The sequence below is a fragment of the Dermacentor andersoni genome, chromosome 2, assembly GCF_023375885.2.
Source record: "Dermacentor andersoni chromosome 2, qqDerAnde1_hic_scaffold, whole genome shotgun sequence".
Taxonomy (NCBI): domain Eukaryota; kingdom Metazoa; phylum Arthropoda; class Arachnida; order Ixodida; family Ixodidae; genus Dermacentor; species Dermacentor andersoni.
The window spans coordinates 234,085,655-234,109,521 of NC_092815.1; the positions used below are offsets into that span (position 1 = coordinate 234,085,655).

The 23,867-nt window shown below is 46.2% G+C and overlaps 1 protein-coding gene across 1 annotated transcript in view; it reads left to right on the forward strand.

Moving 5' to 3' along the window:
* Nucleotides 1-23,867, forward strand: part of mEFG1 (mitochondrial translation elongation factor G 1) — a 156,330-nt gene that overhangs the window by 19,999 nt on the left and 112,464 nt on the right. Inside the window, exons 5-6 of the mRNA XM_050186761.2 lie at nucleotides 5,822-5,952; nucleotides 23,473-23,589. Coding sequence (XP_050042718.1) covers nucleotides 5,822-5,952; nucleotides 23,473-23,589 — 248 coding nt within the window. The remainder of the gene's footprint in view (nucleotides 1-5,821; nucleotides 5,953-23,472; nucleotides 23,590-23,867) is intronic.

The following is a 23,867-nucleotide window of genomic DNA, read 5'->3' on the forward strand; positions in this document are numbered from 1 at the left end:
TATGTATGGGACCAAACTTTCATTATTTAAATCATAAAATTAGCCTTTGCAGGATAATTCAAACTTGGCTGGTTATCATGCATGCAGCCGTCCCCAATAGTGACTGCAGTGGCGACTCCAATAGCACCACAGTTCTTCTCGGCAGCGCTTAGGGTACAGTGAATAAGTCGAACACCTGTCATCTCTAGGCGAGAATGTCTATTTTTGGCCTGCTCCAGGAGATCTTAAAGCGAAAATAGTAACTCACAATGAATTATTACAGTACATGGTGAATGAATATTCTACAATATGTAAGATGTTGCTTTACTATGAGAACATCAACCAGGAAATTGCATAAAGTGGAAACATCTCAGTGTGGTCACTCGGTAGACAGTAAAGCTTTACTTGAACAAACTTCAAATAATTTAAAGAACCGTCTGCTCAAATGAAGATTAAACTGTAACACACACAAAGATTTGTTTATTTGATTTAGTGGTACAGTCAAACATCATTATAATGAAACTGATTTCTATTTAAAGAACTAATTAAAAAAATTCACAGGGTCTCTTATGTTATCTTCAAGACGAAGTGAAAGCCCAAGTGCCGATGCGTTAAAGACGGACAAATGACATCCACATCCCCCTTAATTCGCTAAGTCTACTTCACTTAGTCATCCCTCTTAATTCGCTTGCTCATCCTCTGAATTCACTTAGTCATCCCCCTTAATACACTTAGTGTACTTCACTTAGTCATCCTTCCTAATTCCAAAGGTCGAGGGTTCACCCAAGGATGTGGGTTCGAGTGCCCTAATTAACTCTATCTTAATTAACTGTGCCTGAATTAACTTTGTCTTCATTAACACCAAAGGTCGTGTGTTCGACTCCCACCTATGGTCGTGGGTTTGAATGCCTTATAACTCTTTCTTACTTACCTGTGCCTTAATTAACATTGCCTTATATACCACAAAAGGTAGTCAGCGCGACTCTCACCAGAGGCTGAGGGTTCGACTCCGACCAAATGAAGCAAAGACTTTCTATAAATGTAATCAACCATTTTTTAATTTATAAGGAAGATTTGCAGAGCATTTCGTGTCAGTTAAGGCTCAGTCACACCGGCAACTTGAGTAGGTTGTGCGACCATTTGCAACTGTTGACCAAAAAGCGACTAAAGGCGACCAATGTTCACACCGGCAAGCCCGGCTGAGCGCGACCTGCAAGTTGCAATCCTGCAGATTATTGTTGTCAGTGAGAATGCTAGGTATCTACACAGTTTGCGCGTGCTTCGCTTGTTTCGCATTCTGGCAACAGCCATGGATTTTGATGCGAGCGAAGAGGAAGACGTCGTCATTGTGCTGATGTGATCTGCCATTGTGTCAGTTGTGGCAGTACGGAAGCTTCCAAAGAAAACGCAATGCTGGTGGGTGGCAATAAGTGGCTGGCCAGGTATGCCGCCTCCTGCCCAAACTCTGCACGCATATTAGGAGTATTATCGAGAGTAAGTTGTAATTTCTAGTTCGTGTTGAGTGGGAATAAGTGCATAATTTTTTTGCTTTCTTTTGCTACTGTTTAGCTTCCTGCCAATGCTACCGCATGCATTCAACACGTTGCTGGAACTGCTGCACGCCAGCATCACAAGGCAGAACACCACTGACAAGCCTGCAGTCTGCCATAGTGGCGTGGACATTGTATTTGGCGTGACTCAAAAGGACGTCAGATGAAAACACGTAACATAGCTTTTAGCATGCCACTGATTCGTTTAGCAGTTTTTCAACCATGGTCACACGACTGAAAAATCTAGCAGCGAGCGACTGGCCCAATATAGTCGCTTTTTGAGAAGAGCGACCATTTGCGACTGGTTGCTTTGTGACCAACTTGGTCATGCAATCGCTGTCAGTCGCCGGTGTGAATGAGCCTTTGGGCTGAAGTCTGGCGGTGTGTGATGATCATAGTGACTGATCCACTGCCACAGTGAAGCTTTCATGAGCGCTAAGTACTCACTGTGCATCCAGTACTGCTGTCGGCTGGCATGTCTCAAGGCTTCAAGGGTGGGGGTGCAGGGTCCCTCTTCTGGATCCACTAGTGCAGCATACACTTGACTGCACTCAGCCATGCTGCAGTGATTTTGGCCATGTTGTGCCATGCTGTCGCTGTGCTTTGAAATTTGCCTGCTAAAAAATCATAAAACATTTAATATCGGAACTAAACAGGCAGTAGGGAAGCATGCAGGTTTGCCTTCTGTATTTGAGCCAGTCGAGACATACAGGGCTGAAAGAGAAACACATTTTTGTACAGCATGCAGCATCTGTAATCACATTGGTTGCAGTTAATGATGTGCTACGTGAGGTTCTTTTGTGACAGTCCGCCTTTTTCATGTTCCTGTGCTGCCCTCTGCCGCATGCCACTGGAAACGTTTTGAAAGGGCACCGGGGCTTTCGCCGTTTGATTTGTGTACTAGCATCCATGTTGAGTATGCTTCGGTTGTGCATTTTGTGGATCGTAATTCATTATTAATGGCTTCTCTGGGGCAGCATGTGGTTCCTGGAAATCATGTAGCACTCACTAACTACTGGGTGATAAGGCCTGAGTGCACTGTTGTGCCAACAGCGTAGCCAATAAAGGTACGAGTTTCGTCTGCCGACGTGGCTTCCTTGGGGTTTGTTGTCGCTGATGTCTGTTCTTGCACCTCGCTTTTTGTATTCCTTTTACGCGATCATTACACATTTCGCAAATTCAAGAAGTCTAAGAATGCAGCCTTCCACGTTGTATTTGCCAAAGCGGTGCATTTGTTTAAATCGATATCTACAGGCACAGATCATTGTTGGCTTCAGATATTCTGGAAACAGTGCCTCACTGATATGGAATAATGTCAGAACATAGCAAAACATGCATATCTGCACATATAAGCTGCGTTGCTCCACCCTGAGACGAGTCACTATGAGCGGCCCAGCTACTTAAACGGCAACTGTGATCCAGTCACGTATGTTACGGGATGTTATTACTGATTCTCGCTTTTCTTTAACTTCATCATAACTACAGTTTGTATGTGCCATAAAGTATTATTAGAGAGAGCTGTGCTCGGCATAAGCGCTCACTTATAGGCCGTGTAGTTCTCTCGCGAAAACGCGGATGTCATCGCTGACACCGTTGGTAACTGAGTGAGTCTGTGCTGCTGTACCGAATGCAGTGTCTCCTCTTTCCCATTTGATGCAGAGGTAAGCAGTTTTTCTCTAGAATTAAGAAATGTGTCAGCATAACAGCATGTACAGACCCGCCCATCTAGTGAATGCGACCGACAGCCTTCAGGAACAGCCATGATGTACAGCGCTATGTCGCCGCTTGCCACTTATTGTGGACGCTCCGTGCGAAGTGAGCTGTAATTGATATCTAATCTCTATATTTCCCCAACCGAACTAAAAGAGCAGTTTCTTTCGTCGTAACTGCTTATTTTTAAGTTCAGGTCCATCGGTAGTGGGTGCACGAATTCAACGGGGCCAGGCCTAACCCAACCTTTGCTAAACAAGATAAACATTGGCTTAAACTTCGTGTGCACGGCTTGAGAGGAGTGGAGCTTGGAAATTTCAATTTCAAAGACATGTTTCCACTCAAGGCGCTGCGGCTATCGCGTTGTCAGTTTGACAGCCGATCGCGTGGGGTTCAGTCGAGGGATCATGGTCAGCACGCTGATTTTGTCGGTGCCATCGACAAGAAAGCCTGTCGCACTACGACAACTCGCGCCCGTTGGTTGTATTGTTGTCGGCCTATTAGGATCAAATGGTCTCTGCGACACGCTGGGCTGAATAGTTGGCGTCAGCGTTTGTCTGTCTCGTAACGACCCAGTGCTACCGCACCCTAAACGAGTACCTGAAGTCAGGCATGCGCTGCCACCACCAGCAAGAGAGGGCCGACGCTGCAAGAAGGCTTTATCAGCAACGATATTTTCAAAGTGACACCCAAGTGTAGCGCAGGGGCTTATCAATGATTCTCCTAGCCATCAATGCAAGGCGGAAATTATGTGGTTCACAGTGCAGTCCGGACAAAGTCCTGATCGCTTTGTTTTAGAGTGGAGTTGCAGTCAGCACGTTTTCGGCATCACACTGACTTATAGCTACATACCAGTGGAGTTCCAACGCAGTACACAGGACAAGTATTTCCTGCAGTGCGCATCCGTGCCCATTCTTCTTTTTTTTCCAGGGGACTTTCTCCTCGATATCAGGCCGCATGGCCGCACGCGCGTTTCTTCCAAAACGTATTGCGACTAATCCGCTAGGGCAGGGCACATGCGTCATCGTGCTATGAAAAAGGCGAATTGCATTTGCCCAGTATTCTGCACTATAAGCCGCCGAATGTCTGATGTCAGGTTTTTCATTGAGGATGGCACGCTTGTAAAATTGCAAAATTGTTATTCTCAGGAATTACACTTACAATACACTTACAATAGTTTTAAATAATTCACAATTGCAACATCCAAAGCAGCACCAACTGTCTGCAAAGCAACGACAAAGCGAAGTTTGAATGGAGCTTCCATCTTGCCACTGTGCATGATGGGGAAAAAAGATGTGTCCTGGACAAGTTTAATGTAGAAATTTTTCAGTGCCATGTACGGGAGCTTTTTTGGCACATGGCATCTTAGCCTGTTCACGTCATGTCTGTACTTCTACTGCGTGTTTCATGGAAGGTTCTTGTTGTAAAACACAGCATGAAAACTAATTTGTGCATTTTTATTTTATGTTCCGACTATGGTATTAGTGATAGCTTGCAGTCCTATGCAGTCCTTGTTTTCATTATCTGCTGGGGTTGTATAGCTATAACTGAAACTGTAACTAACAAACATCAGGCCCTGCAGTTTTTCTTCCCGTTCATCGCATAGCGAGGGTCTTTACTGTGGCAGGTTTGACGCCTTCAGGTGGCTATGAGAGTTCATATACTATGTGACGCCAATTGATAGAAAGGATTTTCAGCATCCACCGACTTGGCCATAGTTGTTAGCCACGTCATGTCTATCAAATCCTCAGGTTGGGCGTCGTGCGCATACGTAATGGTACCCAAAAATGTGCACATTGAAACGGCTGTCGCCGTAGCGCAGTTGGTAGTGCAGTGCATGCATAATGCGGAGGTTGTCGGTTCAACTCTCACAGATGGCAAATTGTTTTTTTCGTACAATTTCATTTACCTTTAGCTTATCATTTCTACACTTCAGTTAAAAACTACATATAACTTCTAGGTATTCCCTCGTTTCATTATCTGTTGGCTTCATATGGTGGTGCTTAACAAAAATCGGACACCTCGGGTCGCCTACTTGTCGTTCATCTATTAGCGATTGTCAAGCAGATCCTTATGTCCTGTGTTTCTGGAACACTTATTCGTGGCATTCTTGATCTTCTTGTTCTTTGTGCAATGTAGTCTGTATGGCTTCTGTGTGAAGAAAACCCACCTTACTAACAGATTTTATGTCGGTTGCCGTGGACACTGTGCTATTGAAAAAAACATGTTTCCTCTCAACTGCGTTTGTTTTGAAGTCACTCAAAGTTCTCCCTGAATCCATTGGCATATTTGTGGCATGCTTCAAAGAAGACCATTTACTGCTTGTGTGTTGCTTTGTTCGTTTCTCTTTATATAGCTTGAACATTTCAATGTGCTTTACTAGTAGTGTCAAAGCTCAATGTTTGATAAGCCACGAGAACTGTGTGCGTGACAGGCCTTGTAGTTATAGACAGCGGAGATTTTGTTTTCATGTGAAAGCTGTGGCTGGAAGCTGTCATTGTGGCGAGGCAGCCTGCTTCTGGACTTTATGGCAGTGCTTCTCGCATGTTATTGACCTGATGCTTCGGCCTCGGGGTGTGCAGGTTGGGGGGGTGCAGTCACAAACACTGACTGTGTGTCGTCAGATGCGACGCTATTCAGTTCCCTGCGTGGCCTTCATCAACAAGCTGGACCGCATGGGAGCCAATCCGCTCAAAGTCTTGGGGCAACTCAGGTAGGCTGACCCTGAACTGCTTCTGTGGTTAGTACTTTGGTCCATTTGGCTTTTTTCATAACACTAAAACACCAAAATACCAGCATGTAGTTCTGCCTAATTCTTTTCTGTGCATACCTTGTGCGATGTTTTGCCGTAGGGTGTATCATGTTCAGCAGCATCATTTCTTTCTAGGTATGGAACGCCACATTTTGTGTTCTCGAGCTTCAACAGGTTCTTGGGAATCGAGGCAATCAATCTTTTCTTTCTCTTCAATTCTGTTCGTGTGATGTATTATGCTGAGTAGCTAATACTGGCAACAGCGCGGGTGGGGAACCGCACAACCCAGTAGTGGAAGGTGAAAAAGTCGGAGACATAAAATAATTTTCACAAGATAGAGCCCCCCTCCCAGCCATGCTGATAGGAGCCTGTATCTGTTGACCTCACTATGACCTTACTAGCCACTGTTAGTCAATAAATTTTCCGGTGATGCTAATAAAATGAGAAGGAAAAACTTTGGCAGTTTCACATGAACGGCAAAACATTAAAAATTAGGGTTGTGCGAATACCAAATAGTAGTAGATTTCAAATGAAATATTTAATCAAGAAGAGGAATCCGGATATGGAATTGAATATCAAATAGGTCGAAAATTTATACGAAGTTTAATACTTACAAATTTCTTTGAGAAAACAGTGCTCCACAGGCTCAGGAGTCTATTAGCTATGCGCAACAATAATGTTGCAAGTTATCAGTATCTTGGCACTTAGGATGTACAGTTATTAAAAGTGCTATTAAAGGGAATTTAGTGTGCCAGCACCAATTACAGCTCAGTTCTATATGAAGGTTTGGAACATATTCTTTTAATCAATAGAATGTCTGTTAATAACAATCAAGTGCTTTTTGCCCTTCGAAGCTAAACAAGCTGTGAAGTTGTGTTATACTGAACATTTTAATTATGAGAATTTATGTTTAACATTGGATCTGTGCTTTAAGCGATCTTTTATTGTATAGAAATATTTTCTTCCCAGTTTTCCTTCAAAGTACGGAAGGGTTTTCCTAGCTTTGTGGGCAGGTGGGTATTATCGATTATCGTCAGCTCGTGAAGTTCGATCTGTGTGACATATGAAAGCGTGGACTGTGCATCACGTGGCTCGATCACCGTTTCGCATGTAGCCATGGTTGGTGCTGCACTGGTCGATCTGCAGTCGTGCCGACAGTAAAAAGCAGGGTCCTTTTCATTGCCAGGTTTAGCATCATTTACCGCATGTCAAAAGTCCAAAGTAGGGAGGGCCACGGCAATAATCCACACAAGACACCTACATCCCCCCCCCCCCTTCTCCCCGTGTCGATTTTCAATTTTTTCTTTCTTTTTGGATCACACAAAAATACACAAAATCTATCTAGACCCATAGCCAGAGGCTAATAGGGGGTCAAGTACATCAAAGTTGTGTTAGCGCAAGTAAGAAAAGCAGTTTTACGAGGTAGATTGGCACAATAAAGAAAAGCAATTGAAAGTAATAAGTGGTATCATAGATTTAACATGTAATTTAGTAGTACAGTGCAGTACAGTTATAATGATATCAAGAAGAATGTAAAGTCCAGATCGTTATAACCTATCATCGCTATATTGGACTTCTGTAAAAAAGCTTTACTGAATATAGGTACCTTTGTAGCTCAAAAACCAAATGCCATTTGCGCTAAAAATAGATGTTGTAAAAAGTAGGCAGTGAAAAATAAAATTTTTATTTGTACTTCTAAACAGCGTGACAAGCATTAGGCGCTCTAAAATAGTCAGAAATCTGCACTTGCTTTCACAGGAATTTTAGTTTCACAACCACGGTGTGCATCATGTCCAGCTGCTGCGCAAACACTGGTGGCAATAAATTGGCTTGCATGAAACCAATGAGCGACTCAATTAGGGTCGGTGTCAAAGACAGGCCAGTGTCAATCTCCTCACTGCTGCTGCTGTCGTCGTCACCGTAGCACAACGTAGCTGTCGGTCGTAGTGACGATTGCCCCGTTGGACATCTCTTCACAGAACAAGGCAGCACCATCTGCACTCAGAAACTCCTCCATCGAAGCACCACTTGTTTCATCATCAGTAGCGACTAGCGACATGCTCCCAGAGCTCAGTAATGTCAGTGGCTTCCACCGTGTTGGTTTCATGGGGGGTTTCGCTTTGGCGCACAAAGCCTGCCTTTTCCGTTGATCGGTATGGCCCCTGGATGCAGCCGTCATGATCGCAGCGCTCCTGCTCGAGCTCGTACCTGTTTGAGTCTAGCAAAATTTGCACTTCCAAATTCCTAGTAAAATTCTAGTAAAATTTCTAGTAAATTCTAGCAAATTCCAGTAAAATTCTGGCAAAGTCTAGCAAAATTTGCAGCTCAAAATTTGTGACACAGCTTCGCGCTTTGTCGGTGCCATCTTCTGTGAGGCTGCTTCTGCGGCACATTTACACGCTTGCTGAAGAGTGTAGAAAAGGCGCACGTCACATTGCATTATTTAAGAATTGCGATCAATTGTGTGGACACTCCAGGTGCATTTCTGCCATCGGTGTCGCCGTGATGTGCCATATAAAGTCCAAGGGTGATAACATCGCCACACGTCGTATGCTGTACATGCGAGTGAAAGTGTGCGAGGGTGAGCCGTCGATGACGGCTCAATCTCGTGCATGCAAGGAAGGAAAGCGGAGACTAAGCACCCCGTCTTCCGTCGCGTGCAAGGCACCGGGGAGGGGGATGGTAAGGAGGGGGGTGGAGGGGGCGTTTCACTGTGGTGGCTGCTGCGTATGGTGTGGCCGTGCAGGCCCTATCCTGAAAGCAGGGTGCTCACAGGTCCTTGAAACCTTTGAGAACCCTTAAATTGAAAAGTATGTTTTCAAGGCCCTTGAAAGTCCTGGAATTCTTTTTCCTCTTGAAAACCCTTGCACGTCTTGAGTAATAGTCTAAAATCGATTTTGTGATCTGCTTTCTATGGCCGATCAGTTGTGAACTCAGCTGTTTTAGAAACAATGGTACAGTAAAAAAAAAAAAACAATCCATCACACCTACCTGCATGTCACGCATGTGTACCTTCGCCACACTCGCCTTTGATCCCTGTAGCTTGCACAGCACGCCTACATCACGGTCACATCCTCTCACGACTCTCCCCTGTCTCTGTTCCACCCCTTCCCCATTGACGCTATCAGACTTATATTTAAGAGGAGTGGAAGGGAGACAGAATAAAGGTGCTTGGGTCTGGCGATACAGTGCAATTCTACCATATCAAGTGCTCAGCACAAAGATGGGTGCAGCAGCTCGTTTGTTAATGAGAAAGCATTGTATGTCCCAGGAAGCGGAAAATCTGGCGAGTGTCCAGTGTTAACATCCAATGGTTACAAAACCCACGTGACCAACTGATGACGTCACATTCCTGGTGCTGGACCTGCTGCAGCTCACACTGCGAAATCCCACTATGGACAGCCACAACATCAGATGGATGCCAGGGCCCTCATCCAAAAAATTGACTTTGCCGAATTCGAAAATTGAGTTGACCCACATTCAAAACAGACCTGGCCCAGCCCCAAAGTTTGGGTGGCCCACACCCAAATATTAACTTTGCCCAATTTGAAAATTGATTTGACCCATAACCAAAACTGACCTGGCCCACTCCCAAAATTAACTTTGTTCAATTCGAGCGTATAACCAAGTGAAAAGTATTGCACGGAAGAATCATAATGCTTTTGCGTTCAATGCACGTAAGGAGACTTAAGTGCCTCTGTAACTTTTTCTTTTATTTCACACGGTCTGTTTTTTCTTGGAGGCAGTCGGCTGTAGGTGCAAAGGTTCAAAAAGCCAAGATGGCTGATATCGCCATGCCACTGTGGGTGATGGTACTATCAGCCAACGCCGGAGTGAGTGCAAAATCTTTGCAGGCTCCATTTCGTACCATCTATATAAAGATATCATCGACACGGCATGAAACCGTATATTCAGTAGTGGACTCTCAAATTGAAGAAAATTATTTTTGTTTAAGTGAAATGTATTTTTTCCGGTTGCACCATAATTTTAAATATTTTACACTCCTGTATCAAAAAAGAAATTTCTTACCGACTACTTATTTGCATAAAAGGTCCAATTTCAATATAACAAAATTCTGATATAACAAAGTGCCAATTTTACTGACTCAATATAATAATAAGTTAATATAAGTGTAAGTATAGTGTTTTAGAAATGTTGTGACAGTAAAAAATTGCTACATGGGATGCTGCCGTGCACCCTTGAAAAAACTTTGACAGCCCTTGAATGTCCTTGAATTTTTGTCTCTTGAGACCTGTACGAACCCTGTGAAAGAGATCTGGGATGGAGACAGAGTGCACCGAGTGCTGATAGCTTCGTGTGTGCTGTGTCTTTGTCGCTTAGTTCGCATTGATGCAAGACCTAGTATGAAGGTCAATTCGCTTGCTGGTGCTGCTGCGCTTCCTCCGGCATTTTGGCAGCGAGTTTCCGCAATCATCGAGTGAGATGTGTTCATGTTTACTTGCATTCGTGACACCATGCTTGTTAATTTGGTTAGTAAGTGAATGCTTACAAGTTTATACAACCAATAAAACTACTATCCTTATTTTATATAGCTGTCCACTAATTTTCTATCGCAATCAATAGCAAACTGCACCTCATTTTTTTTTTTATCCTCTCTCTCTTCTCCGGATGCGTGGAGCACGATCACGGGCAATGTGGATGCAAAGCGGCTGGCGCCATCTTGTGGCACATTGTGCCAACCCACAATGCTCTCTGGGGGTTTTGCGACTGGTGCACGGGCGGGACATGCTGTGCTGTGCAGTAATGGCGGCAGACATGAACTTGTGTAGGCAACCTTTTTGCCAAATCTCAGCATTGTTCATTTAAGGGCAACTTAGCAACGCAAATGTCACGATTATTCTGCATGGGAAGCGCCATCCAGAAGGCAAAATTGTGATTGTTATATCTGATATGTGGTGAATAAGATATCATTATACACTCGAACCTCATTATAACAGAGTTATAGGGGGAGCTGAAATTTTTTAGTTATGTCCGTTACTTCATTATATCCATTATTGCTTTTTACAGCAACATATGCACCATGGGGCGCACAATTGTAAATATGGAAATAAGAAGGTGGCATTGCGGCCTCCGAAACCGCTACACAGCCACTCATGCGATAAAATTTGAATAAAACAACAGAAGAATCTTCGGCACGTGCAACAAGCAACTTCTTAGCACCTCATGCGACAGCCTTTATATAGCTGCCTTCTGTTTCATTGTGATCGTCTTGCACATTTGCTTTTCACTTGACTCGTCGCGATCGAGCAGCACACGGCACACAACACAGCACTCCGCTGAGGGATTGAGGAGGCAAGCGAACATGGCTTGACCAGCTCATGGCCTCCGAGATTGCACCGGTGCCAATGCAATCTTGGAGACCACTCCCATCTGCCAGCTTGCGCAGCGCACCTCCAGGAGAAGTATTGAATACACGGCCTGGGTGTGCCCCTGAGATTTGCCTGGGAGATCTCTAAGGCCAGGCCCAGCGGTAGCTGGCTGCGCGGCACACCTTAGGGAAAGAGAGAAGTGAATACACTACTGTTTTGCACCACAGCATGTAGCTGCGTAGCATGGTGCGATTCGTCCAGGCTTGCGCATGACCCCATAAATTGTGTGTCATGAGCCAATAAAGGAAGAAAGAAAGAAGAAGAAGCAGCAGAAAAAGAAAGCAAGAAGACACGAGGAGTCGATGGCAGAAATAAAGAAAAAAGAAGATAGAAAATCAGAGCGTATGAATAAAAAGAATACAATATGAAAGCAGAAGAAGAAGCGCAAAAGTGCACGCGCAGCTACGTGGCCAAGGGGAGAAGGGACACGTAGCCGAAGAGAGCAGCCCAGCTACGCTCTGGGACGAAGGCGAGGAGAAGGGGCTGGAGGCCGAACAGGGCGGGTGGATCACGGAGATGGTGGCAACCCAGAGGAAGCAGTTCTTCAGCTGCCGTGGCCACGACCCGCGAGCTGAGTGGACCACCCACCGGAAGCCGCAGTTGACTGACGATCCAGGCGCCTAGGTCACTCCACCCTCCTGACCCCCTAATCAGGCTAACCGTGAACCGAACGTTGGACACAGCGACGTCGAGTCTACAACGCATCGGCGTGCCCAACGACGTGTCGTCAGGAGCACCGATGACGAGGTGACGTGGCGACGTCAATAGACTTTATGTAAATATTTTCAACTTAATGATATGCTGTGTGCGAGGACTTAAGACAATATTTTCGATTAACTAGCTTTGTATATAAAGTTTATCGTATGTTAGGGTTTTGCCATTGGGTTGGCAACGCAGGCTTTCTGGATATATGTATTTTTCTTATGCTCATGCCCCATAAAGGCTTTTCCTGACTCAGACGTTCCCTGCATTGTGTTTACCACCCTGAGGCCTTGACATTGTGCTGGGGGAGGTTTCAGAGGCCTGGGCGTGGCCTCCGAAACCTCCCCCGCATTAGAAACACATTAGAAGGAAATGCACTCATCTTGCACTGCCGCGCGTAGTAGCGCAGCGTGGCGCGGCTCGCGCAGCCAGGCTAGTGTTCCTGTATATGCTCCCGCAGGGAGCAGAGTTGCGCATAGGTCCGCCGCCGTGATCCAGCTCTGCAGCGAAGCCACTCCTCGCGCGCGCAGGAGCCAAATGCCGCGCGGTGTTCCGCCATTTTCTCTAGTGGTCGCGAGCTACAAGCGGCAATTGTTCGCAGGCGCTTAGCAAAGGGCACTTCTTAATACAGCCTACGCTCGAACGAGTCATTCGTGCAGCCAGAGGGGGTGGGCTTCCAACCAACCGAAACTTTGTATGTACCTATGTAAACACGCATATACAAACACACACACGAACATACAAATAGGGGGTAGGACCGCCTTCGATTCCCCAAAATAAAGTATTCCCGTGGCTCGAACAGCTCCAAAGTTCGCTCGCAAACGCGCAGTACGTTGCCACAAAAAGCGGTGCAATGATTTTCAGCATGCATTTGAAGTTGTCTTATCATGGTCAGAAATCAAGAAATGTTTTAAAGAGTGTTTAGAACTTTACACACGTAAGGTAGACACTTAGCGCATTTTGGCTGCCGAAACCAGCCGATTAATGACCGTCGCCAAGAGAGCTATCGTGCCTGCAGTTATGTCAGTGACCGTTAACAGAGCGCCATTTATCACTAACCATCGTTCACAACAGCTGCACGTTTTCGATACATGCGGTGCACACACAGATTTAAGCGCATTTCAAATGTTGACATGCGCACATTTTAAGCAAAGCTTACTTTTATTTACTATTACTATTTAGTAGTACTTACTATTTAGTAGTACTTACTATTTAGTAGTGCTTACTATTTAGTAGTGCTTACTATTCAGCTAGACTAATCAGCTATTTAGTAGCAGCAAATCTGCAAGTAGAAAAAGATTCAAGATGCAAGAGCTTCTAGCTGCTCCTCTGAACGCACGATCGACGGTCCACTGATTGCAATGGCGATGGTACTGACGGAAACGACGAGTTCGCATGAGTCGGCGATGCGCCCGTAAAGTTGGCTTCGCAGCGGCGCGGATCATTTGACGTCATTTTTCGCGCTTGGCCAATAGCGGTGCGAGCGGCGCCGGTAAAGTTATGTGCAACTCTGCTCCCTGCGGGAGCATATACAGGAACACTAAGCCAGGCATGCGCAAGAAAGAGAGGTCAGTTGAGAAGTGCGATAGTGAGCCACTGCTAGTGCGCAGGTGCACAGCTACAAGCGGTGGTAAGACCAGTGTTGCTCGACGGCATGTTCGATGCAGGTACGCGGGAATTTCTAACTGCTGCGGCGAGCGAGTGCAAAACCTAATGGAAACTGATGTATTCGGTGCAAAAGGGTCTGGTATTTTTTTCCATTTCGGAGATGAATCTGGCTCGTTATATCCATTGGCAGAACAATTTCACTTCTTTAAAATGGGGCTTTATATATGTGGATCTCTATAAGGATTTCAAGGGGAATGTAATTTACTTCGTTATATTCATGATGTCGTTATATACCATTTCATTATAAGGTGTGTCGAGTGTATATGTGTTTTTTATCTCACAGCCCTAATACGTAACTTGATACTCTTAAATCGACTCATCGTTATTACCAATATAATGTTATACATATATGTTATAAGTGAACTGCACTTTATACGGAAGAGAAGAAAAGAATCCTGTAAGCGAAATTGACTGCACAAGTGATATACAAAGAGGTTACCTTAACACGCTAATGTTTCCGACAAACACGTTCGAAGTATACACATCTTATTCGAAAAGTTCATCTGTAGAAACATTATGCACAAGATATCTCCTAATGACAGACGGAACATGAGAAGCCTCTTTTGTATTAGGCAGAAGTTCATTCCAAAGTTTGACTGAGAAACTACATTAGCCGTTCTCCATATACATTCTTTGGTAGAGGTAAGTTAAAATTTCTAGGTATAACAGTTCTAGTGATAGAATCCGACGAGTGAAATATTGAGATATGAAAAGTGCTATGCATTGATGAAAGCATCACGTGGCCAGTCTCGTTCTATGCGTGTTGATGTAGCTTGTCAAGTACGTTATTTATTTTGGGAAATCCTCGGCGCATGCACACACATGCAGTCTGCGTTCTGTCCCACTGCACCGCATGCGGTTTGCTCTACCGATTACTTCACTCACTCAGTTTGTTGCCGTGCGCTCCCGCATGCCGACCATGCACACACGGCCTCCATGTTCTCCCTCCCTGCCACACACCATTGCCTGCCGTCCCGTGCCTGCGACTCTACACCGCCTGGCGTCGGCGGTACCTTCGCAAATCCCCTCCCCCCCTTTATCCTGTGAAGAGGGCTTCCAAGGCACATGATAAGTGCTCAGCTGGTCTGCATTAGTGAGGCCTTTCTGTTCCCCTGTAGCCGGGTCTCTGAGTCTGTAGGTATTGCGTACAATGTGTGCAGTCACTCTAAATGGGCCTGTGCGTCGAGGGGCAAACTTGGCTGTGAATTCAATAGCTGCCTTACTTAGCGAGTGCGTGTCCCAGAGAACCAAGTCTCCAACTTGGAAGGTAGCTGGAGTGCGCTTTTTGTTGTAGTACTTTGCCTGGATGGCTTTTGCCAAAGTTTGGTGGCCCTTTGCAAAGGCCCAGGCATCTCGAAGGTACACATCCAGTTCAGCAGCTAGGGCATGAGGTGCAGAAGGGGGCACCTCGGGGCCAGCTGCCTGATTGTGATGGCTCCACGGGTTCCGTAGTTCCCGCCCATAGCACAAGAAGGCAGGCGTAAAGTCAGTAACTACACTTCCAGATATGCCTTGCAAATGCCAGTTCGGGCAGCCTTTTGTCCCAGTCCCTGTGGGAAGTGCAGTAGCCCACCAGGCATTGTTTAACCATTGCATTATGGCATTCCACAGTCTGTCCTGCTGGTCTGTATTGGGACTGTGTGGCTCTCCTTGATTCCCCATTGCTGGAGAATGCCTCTCCACAGTTTGCTTATGAATGGTTTGCCATTGTCGCTAGAGATGGAGCTAGGCACACCATGTCGGCAAAAAACATCAATCATTTTATCGATGATGAATTTGGAGGTAGGCGCACGTAACAGGAAAAGCTCCACAAACTTCGTGAACTTGTCCAGCACCACCAGGATGTACTTGTGGCGCTGAGGGGTTGTGGGCAGTAGCCCAATAAGGTTCACACTTAGCTGCTGCATAGGGTGGGTGGCCCATGAGCTGTCCATCAGTCCTGGTTTTTGCCAGTGACGTTTAAAAGCCTGGCACTGCTGGCAGCTGCGGATGTAATGGGAGATATTGGAGCAGATACCGAGCCATGTGAACCGGCTCTTCACATGTTTCCAAGTTTTAAAGAAGCCTAAATGCCAACTTAGGGGGTGGTCATGCTCCATTTTCAGTGCCATGTCTCATAAGTGTTAGGGAAGCCAGGCAACCTTACGTTCACCGGCCGTGTACATAAGGATACCATTGTTCGAGATTTCGTTGTCATCAGCTAGGTCCTGTACCCCCTTAGGCTCTTTAGTGCCACCAGGTAGCAGGCCAGACTTTAAGTATTGCAGCAGCTGCAGCAGCAGTGGATCCTTGTGTTGTTCCAACTGGAACTTTGCAGTGTCGGTGAGTGGAGACACATCAGTCACGTCAACAGGGGCTGCTAGTTCAAAACGAATGTTTTGTGGCTCTTGCATTTCGATGGGAAACCAGTCCTCCACCAAACAAGGCTGAGCAGATTCGGCAGCAGAGATGGGGCACCTGCTTAGTACATCCGCTGAGATGTTGGCTCGTCCTTTATGATGCCTTATGGTACACTTGATCCCTTGTAATCTCAACACCCAACGTCACACTCTGCACGATGTCTGCTCAATTGTAAACATCCAAGCCAAGGAGGCATGGTCACAATGCACCTCAAATGATGTGAATTTATACACGATCGTAATCTATCGACAGCCCACAACACAGTGAGGCATTCCCATTCTTGGACAGCATAGTGCTTTTCAGCAGCGCTGAGGGTACTGCTTATAAATGACACAGGCCTGAGTTCACCTTCGACTTCCTGCAACAACACTGCCACTGGCATCTGTTTCAATCACAAAGGGTCTGTTCAGGTCAGGCAATAACACAGCCACCTCTCCTGCCAGCATTAGCCTCAGAGTCTTGAATGCTGTCTGTTGCTTGGCACCCGAAACCCAATGGGCTCCTTTCTTGAGGAGAGCTGTCAGGGGTCTGTTTGTCAGAAAACCAGGGGTTAAAATTTCTGTAGTATCACACAAGGCCCAAAAACATTTGGAGCGCCTTGACTGTTTTAGGGGATGGGAACTCTGCAATTGCTCGCACCTTGTCCGGGTCAGGTTGACATTTGCCTGGAGAGATTACATGTCCAAGGAACTTTAATGCCTGTTCACAGCATGTAACTTTGCTGGGATTGATTGTCAGACCTGCAGAGCCAATTCTTTGCAGTACCTCATTGATATGTTGTAGGTGGTCCTCAAAAGTTTCTGAATAAATGAGCACATCGTCAAGAAGTGCCATGCCGTAGTTATGTTTTATGCCTTCTAACACTTTGTCCATGAGAGACTGAAATGTTGCCGGCCCACCTGCTACCCCAAATGGCATTCGCTTAAATTGAAACACTCCTCTGTGGCACAGGAATGCAGTCTTCGGTACATCTTCAGGAGCAACCGACATATGAATGAAGCCCCGAGGAAGGTCGAGGCTCGTGAACCACCTAACGCGGCCGAGCTGAGCCAGTACCCAGTCTATGTGGGGCATAGGATGTACTGGCACAGTTGAGACTGCATTTAAGGTTCTGTAGTCGACTGCAAGGCGATATCCTCCAGTTTTCTTCTTTACTAATACAGAGGCACTAGCCCAGGAAGTGGAGCAGGGCTCAATGAGGTTTGGTCCAGCAAATCTTGGATACACCCATTAAGAATTTCTCTCTCTTGGCTGTTAACTGGGCGCAGCTTGCATCTAACTTGTGGGTGGCTGCCTGTGTCTATTTTGTGAACCACCAGGGACGTGCAACCTGGCAGAGTGGTAAAAATATGGTTATGGTCGGCAAGGATGTTATTAAGTTTCTGCTTCTGCTCCTCCCTAAGGTTCTCTAGACTACACTCGCCACTCTCAGTGGTATTGTGGCATACATCCTGCACATCTGCAAAAAGTGCCTGTAGAGAGCTGGCCACATTTTCATCAGGCTCTTGACCTTGCTAATCACATTGCAACGCTGTCCTACAGACTGGCAGGGGTTGGTGTCCAGCATGCGACGCACGTGGCTGCTTCGGTGCCTTTTTAAATTTGATGAGCCCACATGGGTCAGAGTGCAGTGACCATCTGCCAAGGCCCATATGGAGATACCTGCCACCTCAAGAAAATCCCGCACAAGGACAACATTGTGACACAGCCGTGTGGCCAATTTTGGCCACATTGTGACACAATGTGGCCAAAAACCACCACACCGCCGACACTTGATACTGTGGTTTGGCGGCTCGAATCGCAGGAGACCTTGCATCGCTTGAAACCCGAAATTCTGAGGCGCTCTCCCGAGTTGTTGCGGTGCCGAAATGTAGTTGGCCTGTGTGTTCGGCATGCAAGCGAATGGCACAGGTGAGGGGTTCCACTCAGGGGCTCCAGCGTGAAGTGTCGTTGACCACGGACACACAAAAGCCAAAACTGCCACAGGCTACAGCTGTCACTCTCATTGCTGGGCCGGGAGGATTTGGCTGGGCATTGCAGTGGTGTTCAATGATGAATAGACAAAGGCCAAATCAGCTGCTGCTTGTGCAATACGTGGTGGTGGCGGTGGTGCGTTGCGCAGGCAATGCCAAGTGTATTCCACGATAGGGCCGGCCGCCTTCGCCATTTCTTGCAGGTTTGCGAAGTTCACGGTGGCTCTTAGTTCTTAGAATGTTGGATGCATTTCTATTCTCTGCATGCGTTCCACCTTTTTGGCATCTGAAACAGGCTCCGCTATACAGTCATAGTATTCGGCAATGACGTGAATGAACTGCTTGAGGTTTTCTACCGGATACTGAGTGCACTGATCTAGCTCTGCCTTTAGTATAAACTTGTAGGCAACGGTGGTAAACTCCATCCTGAATTTGGGCGTGAAGGACTGCCAGTTGAGGTGCGCACCTGAGAAGCGCCACCATTGTTTGGCTGACCCCTCCAACGCTGCTGGAAGCAACTGCAAACGGCGGTCAGCGGGGATCCCCGCAATATCATAGTACTCCGAGTACTTCTCCAGAAAGTCTTGCGGCGAGTGTCGGTCCTTGTAGCCACTGAATTTCGGTAGTGGGACGGGCGCACCTTTGATGTTGAGCGCTGGCCCCGCGCCAGTTGTCTCGTCAGGCCTAGCCATGCCGGTTGTCTCGTCAGGCCTAACCATGTCGTTGAGCAGCGTGGCGCGCAGAATTTGAGCTATATCAGCCGCGAGTCTCTCCCTTTTCATTGTGGTCCCGGATGACGAAGCCAACAGTCCTTGGATGATAGGAGAAGGCAGGAGAGGCTGCGCACCTGGCTGGATGGCACTAGACTATTCTTGGTCCTCCATGTTAGGTCCAGTCAGACAAGCCTCCACTTGTCAAGTACGTTTTTGATTTTGGGAAATCCTCGGCGCATGCACACACACGCAGCCTGCGTTCCATCCCGCCACACCGCACGCGACTTGCTCCGCCGATTACTTCACTCACTCAGTTCATTGTCACGCGCTCCCGCATTTCAACCGCACACACATGCCTTCCATGTTCTCCCTCCCCACCACATACCGTTGCCTGCCGTCCTATGCCCGCTACTTTACACAGTTGCCTACCGTCTCGTGCCTGTGAATCTACGCTGCCTGGCGTCGGCCTGGTACCCTCACAAGCCGATGATTGCTGTCTAAAGTCCCATCTTCCATAGTACCCGTAGCCATTACTACCATGGAGCGCCCAAGAATCGCAGTTTGTCATTGTACCTGCAGTATGCAGAAGTGGCGGTTAGCAGGTCCAGAATCATGGCTGGCACACCTTCTCTGATGAATGGAAACCGATGTTTCTTGCTTATATTAGCAATGTGGACACCCCCAGGTGCTCTTGTGCTGGTGGAAGCATCACATGATCAGTCTTCTTCAAAAGATGTCCATCCACCATCTGCACAGATGGTCAGCACACTAGTCGCACAACACTTTCATGCTTATGAATAGCGTCAGGTATGAGAGGTTGCCGTACAGTGCATCACAAAGATGGCGGCCATGAACAGCATTAGCACCATCCCGCACACTCGCTTTCGTTGGCGAGCTGATTTATCAGCTTTCCGAGTATCATGTGGCTGCTACAAATAGATCTGTGTCAATATGGCACCAAACGGCAACATTAGTCACCCACGCCCGACAAAGCAGACATATTAGGCTTAATGGCCTGACGGCTGTTAAGTGGCGTTCAGGTTCACTGGCACATGTGCCAATCTCATTTGAGTGCTTAAACTAGCATGTGGGCACAGAGCTCTGAACTGCATCAATATGTGTTTGTGAAGCATATTCGATATGACCTGCATGCCTCCTGGCGGCTAATCGGCCTGATCTTCGCAAATGCTTTCGGGCTTTCCGAAATTCATGCTGCAGTTGTAGCCATTCCCTCTTTCTGCATTGCATTATTGTTTCGATTAGTCCTGCTGATCGACGAACTTTGTAATGACTGACTCTATGCCGCGAAAAGATAGCTTGCATTAAGGCACCAACCACTCCAGGTGCTTCACCGAATATACCGTATTTACTTGCACTCGCATAATGATCGCACCTCTGAATTTTGTCATCAAAATTAGATTTTTTTTAATTTCCCGTGTAATGATCGCACCCCAAGCTTGCTGCAGCGATGTGTTGTGTGCCAAGTCTAGCTAATAATGATCGCGCTTACCATCTCTCGGATGCTGTCGAATGCTTTGCGAACGACTCTTCAAGACGTACCATGTGGTCTGTACGCACTAAACATTGTTAAGCAGATGCCCCATTTCATTCCTTTCATCACTTTTCGCACTTCCATGAAAAAAAAAAAGCTACAACCAAACTTGCCTTGGCTTTATTATTTGTAGGTTTTATAATGGTTGTGCTCAGCAACAAAAAAAGCCATTTTTCGATTCCTCTCCTTTGCACTTGTGGGCACGCAACAAATCTCGAGCGGCAATGACGGTAGCCACGTTTACACTGATACTTTAGAAGTGTACTCTATTCATACGCCGACGCTTGCAACACAGCTAAGATAAACGTGCCGTATTAGGATAGTAGTAAAAACAATACAAATGCCGCAGTTTTCGCAGCATGCTTGCCACGTGTTTCTATGTCTGGCAGCTAAGCACGCCCACCTGTTTCTGTCCCCTCAAAGTGGACATGGCCACTTCATTGCCGCAAACTTGCCATTATTAATGATGTTATTCATTACTGATATGGAAGAAACTGTTTCAATGCGCGTAATGTACTCACGAGAAGAAGAAAATCGGGTTCAGCGCATTCGGCTTGCTCCACTGGCCACCATTTTTGTTTTGTTGTCCCGCACTGTTACGGCAGCAGCCGACTGTTTGTTGACCTGTTGTCATCCCGCAGCAAATGCGGGATGAAAAAATGTTTTTTCTTATCGTGGAAAATTTATCCCACGTATGATTGCACCCCTGAATTTGCATCAATTATTTTGACAAAAAAGTGTGACCAGTATGCGAGTAAATACGGTACTGAATTTTCGAAAACTCGGATAAGAGATATTCAATTTGCAGATCGAATTATTTGAACCTCCACTGTTCGATCCGGTTAGGTGATAGTCCAGTATTTCCATGCCCCAATTAAAAGCAAAAGCAAGGTTTAGCATTGTCTGAACCTCCTCAGATGGGTGTCCAGCAGTACGCAGGCTGGACATGTTGACGTGTTGCAGCACCCAAGGCAACTTCTGCTGGTCAGCAGAAACAGTGCCCTGGCAGCTGCCAGTTATTTCACAACGCTGGCATAATGAGGAGGACTGCCAGCAGCATAGCAGGTGTCATACCTTGGTAGTGCACGATACGAGACTGACAGAAAACTATTGGTGAAAGTAGCTTGAACTTTACTGTCTGTTGTATGAACACGGCTGCATGGCGGGAACACACATACCACAGCGGAAGGCAGAACACTCGCCTGACTCTTTTGCAAAGCCGAATGAGCAGAATGTGTGTCCACTTGGCATCATCGTATTTGGAGCCACATCTCTGGAAACCTGCTAACCCTCCATGTGCAAGCTGCACGTTGACTGTGACAGCATGGAGATTATGACAGTGATGGAAATGGCGAGAACACTTCCAAAGCGTCCGCGTAATTGCCATTGCAATAAAAAAATAATTAATACTGATTTTGCTGACAGCATTAATTGCTCATTGCAGCAAAATGGGTCTCAAAACAATATGCAGGTGTTCTGTTTTGGCCAAGTGCTGTCCACCTTCACGGCAAAGCTTTCCATGTTGCATGGACTTTGATACTAAGGGATTCAGCTGTTGCAGCGGTGCAACGTGTAACAGTTTTGTAGCTTACCATTTCAGCACACTACTCTTCACCGCTTGTTGTCAGAAAACCATAACTTGCAAACAAACTGAAGTACACAAATAAGGCTGGCTGTGTTCTTTTGCATTCAGTTTATTAAAGACACGGAGGACAAGAAGATAAAGAGCAAATTTTGGAATACTTGTTAGTACCAGTTTGGGCCAAAGATGAGCGACAGTGGGTGCGGGAAGCTTTTTTACAGTTGAACCCGTTTATAATGAATTCGATAATTCTGCAAAAAGTGGTCATTATATCAGTAGTTCATTATATATGGACTCGCCCTTAAGAACACTAAAAGATTAATGCCACTGGAGCTGACCTTGGCAGTTACGATTCGGTAGCACTTTGTTCCGAAAACCAGATTTTCACTAGTTTTCATTCATTTTTGTTCTGGTGCATTCCTATACCTAGCTGCAAGCTTCCGTTAAAAACTTTCATGTACAGAACGAAATGCGACGTCATATAGCTCTTCCAAAACTGTACCTGGTTCCAATCTCCTGTCATTTTGAAGTTGCAAGGGCAGCTGTCATCTTTTATTTTAGAGCTGACTTGGGTCACGTGAATATCGACACTAACGATAGCAATGCTTGAGCAGTCATTGTTCCCATGATGGAAGGACATAGTTTGTTTCTCCAAATCGCTTATATAGGCAAATGGTGCTGCATGGACAGTTGTGCTAACGAACAGTGCTGCCATCGTGGCATCTGATATCGCACCGGCACACATGCCACTGCATGCCCCATGCGATGCCGTTAATGCTGCATGTCTTCACCTTGAAAGGGAGTAACCTCTTACGCCTTTTTCGCGGCTTTTAATATCCACGCACGGCGGTTGCTCACTGATCTCATAGGCCGTATCATTGTTTTGGTTTGACTGGAGCAGGGAGTCTCCTGCCATACGCCCAGTTTGGTTGTGCTTCCGTTCTTTGGTACTTTGTGTGCACACTCACACGTGTGTACCTTACTTCATATGCACCCTACCATGACTGGGTTCAAAGCATTCATGATAACAGTATGGCGATTTAAAAAGCGTTTATTGTATCTGGAAGCAGTTTCAATTGGGAGGGCCAGAAAATTATAAATGCACTGAAATGTGGTCGTTATACCTGACAGATATATCTGGGATCGTTTAAGGGGTTTGACTGTAGTAATAAAATATTCAATGTGTTCTTGACCTCACCTATTTATGCTTTAGCTTTAACACTCCAGTCCTATGCCTAAATCACAGGCATTCAACCCAGGATTTGGAACTCCATAGATCCATCAGCTTGATAGAAAGGTGTTTGTACTGATCAACCCCTCACATCTATATATGTCGGCTGGTGCAAATGCATCACCTACCAGCTAATGGGGCTAGTTTAAATTTGCAAGTGTTCATATAAAATATCAGTGTTGCGTTGGTTTCTTGGCTGTCTTTGTCAAGAGAACATGAGGAAGTCCTAAAAAAAGTGAGACAATTGGTGATCCTCTGTTGTGCTTTCAGGTCCAAGCTTCAGTACAATGCAGCCCTGCTTCACTTGCCCATAGGGCTTGAGGGAAACCACAGTGGGGTGGTGGACCTGATCCATCGCCGAGCCATCTACTGTCGTGGAGAGCATGGGTAAGTATGGGAGGAAGATTCTTCCTTATCTTTTCCCAAAGTCTGACACAGTGTGAGAACCTGCTGCTATGGATCTATGGCTGTGGTGTTCTGCTGTTGACCAGGAGGTCATGGGTTCTATATTCCACCACCTCAACAAAACCATCGAAACCTCAGCAGTCATGGAGGCATTACGGAATCAGGGTGTAGACGAGCCGTATGTAAAAATACTTAAAGATATATATAGCAGCTCCACAGCCACCGTAGTCCTCCATAAAGGAAGCAACAAAATCCCAATA